Here is a 2,181-nt window from a genome sequence, read left to right as displayed (position 1 = left end):
CTTTAATGGGAATGGTGCCCGGATAGGGCCGGACACGCTATCGCTAAATGGTTGTTTTTCGCCCGCCCGCATCTGTTTATTCACAGATAGGAGCTCGGGGGGGGGGGGGTTGGATGTCTTTATTTGCTGTATGATTTGATGTGAGTTGCCTCTCCATCATGATACTTCGACACCGTGGTTGAAGCTATTCCCAGAGACCTATTGGCAGGATCTATGGCGAACTACAGCCATGCACCTACTGGGAGCAGCGAGAACCTTTTGGAAAATGTGTCTCCTCTGGCGACATTCTTCAAGCTGACATCCCTGGGCTTCACCATCGGGGTCGGCGTGTTGGGCAACCTGCTCATCTCCTTCCTCTTGGTCAAAGACAAGACCCTGCACCGGGCTCCCTATTACTTCCTGCTGGATCTCTGCTCCTCGGATATCATCCGCTCGGCGGTTTGCTTCCCCTTCGTCTTCCTCTCGGTGAAGAACGGCTCGTCGTGGCCCTACGGCTCCCTGAGCTGCAAGGTGGTCGCCTTCGTCGGCGTGCTGTCCTGCTTCCACGCCGTCTTCATGCTCTTCTGTGTGAGTGTGACCCGCTACATCGCCATCGCCCACCACCGCTTCTACTCCAAGAGGCTGACTTTCTGGACGTGCCTGGCGGTCATCTGCATGGTGTGGACCCTGTCGGTGGCCATGGCTTTCCCGCCGGTCTTCGACGTGGGCACCTACACCTTCATCCGGGAGGAAGAGCAGTGCATCTTCGAGCACAGGTACTTCAGGGTGAACGACTCGCTGGGCTTCATGTTGATGTTCGCGGTGATCGTCCTGGCCACGCACATTGTCTACCTGAAGCTCATCTTCTTCGTCTACGACCGGCGCAAGATGAAGCCGGTCCAGCTGGTGCCCGCCGTCAGCCAGAACTGGACTTTCCACGGTCCCGGCGCCACTGGGCAGGCGGCGGCCAACTGGATCGCTGGCTTTGGCCGGGGACCCACCCCTCCGACCCTGCTGGGCATCAGGCAAAACCCCCAGGGCCAGGGCATGAGGAGGAGGCTGCTGGTCATGGACGAGTTCAAAACCGAGAAGAGAATAGGCAGGATGTTCTACCTGATCACCTTCTTCTTCGTGGCGCTCTGGTGCCCGTACCTGGTCGCATGTTACTGGCGGGTTTTTGTGAAGGGCCCCGCTGTTCCACGGGGTTATTTGACCGCCGCGGTCTGGATGACTTTTGCCCAAGCTGGGGTCAACCCTTTCATCTGCATCTTCTCCAACCGGGAGCTAAGACGTTGTTTCAGCACCAACATCCTTTATTGTCGCAAGTCTAGGTTACCGAGGGAACCTTATTGCGTTATATGACTACATATGTTCTGTTTATGTCTGAGATTTAACCGACGGGAATTCTACTCGGCAACAGATGAAAACAGCAGTTGTCGGTCTGGGCTGAAACATTGGAGTGCCCTCCGATGTTCACGAAGTGACGGATCAACCCTTGGCAGAATGGTCTTTAATTTATTTCTGCTGCTCTTGTTTTAACGTTGAAGGTGTTTTCAATACAATTTACGTAAGAAAATAATACTATTACCATAAAGTCTGCACATGACCTGACATTTGGCTTTGTTTCTGAAGTAACCAATGCAGAAATCATAGACTACAACCTTAGAACATGTATTGAGAGCATTAGACTCCTTTTGTATTTTTTAAAACAAAAATCTTTTGAATCTATTAATTAACATCTGACTGAAGAAGTTTACATTTTTTGAGTTAATCAAAGGTGACAGAATACACACACCAATTGACTGGTGGAAATGCATGAAAGAGTTAGCATTTAAATATGTATAAATTAGACCCTTCAACTTTCCCTTTAGCCCTACAACTTGGTCCCAGTTGATTCAAATTTGGTCCAGGTGTCTTCACCCTTAATAAATGTTTATTTCTGCTGCCCAGTCACATTTCTGCAGAACAGCATACAGTGGATGTCTGTTCCTGTGTTAGTAGACTGCTGTTTTGCTCAGAACAGAACAAGTTAGTATCACACCTTTCAAAATGTGTGAAATATTTATTCTATGGATGCATATTGTTTACAGTATTTTTGTTTACTTCTGTCTTTATGCCCTGACTGTGAATTTCTTGTCCTTTATTGTAATCATTTCCTATGATACCTAAAATGTGACATGATGTAAGCAGTTTCCTTACTGC

The 2,181-nt window shown here is 49.0% G+C and overlaps 1 protein-coding gene across 1 annotated transcript; it reads left to right on the top strand.

Annotated features, from left to right (window-relative positions):
* Nucleotides 1–204: 204 nt before the first annotated feature.
* Nucleotides 205–1,680, top strand: gpr85 (G protein-coupled receptor 85). Its single transcript, XM_043709536.1, has one exon. It carries the CDS (start codon nucleotides 214–216, stop codon nucleotides 1,339–1,341), a length of 1,128 nt encoding a protein of 375 aa, XP_043565471.1. The 5' UTR covers nucleotides 205–213; the 3' UTR covers nucleotides 1,342–1,680.
* The last annotated feature ends 501 nt before the right edge of the window (nucleotides 1,681–2,181 follow it).

This window comes from Chiloscyllium plagiosum, chromosome 19 (assembly GCF_004010195.1).
Source record: "Chiloscyllium plagiosum isolate BGI_BamShark_2017 chromosome 19, ASM401019v2, whole genome shotgun sequence".
In the NCBI taxonomy this organism is placed as follows: Eukaryota; Metazoa; Chordata; class Chondrichthyes; order Orectolobiformes; family Hemiscylliidae; genus Chiloscyllium; species Chiloscyllium plagiosum.
The sequence above is the reverse complement of the archived record's forward strand: the minus strand, read 5'-3'. Positions and strand labels throughout refer to the sequence as shown.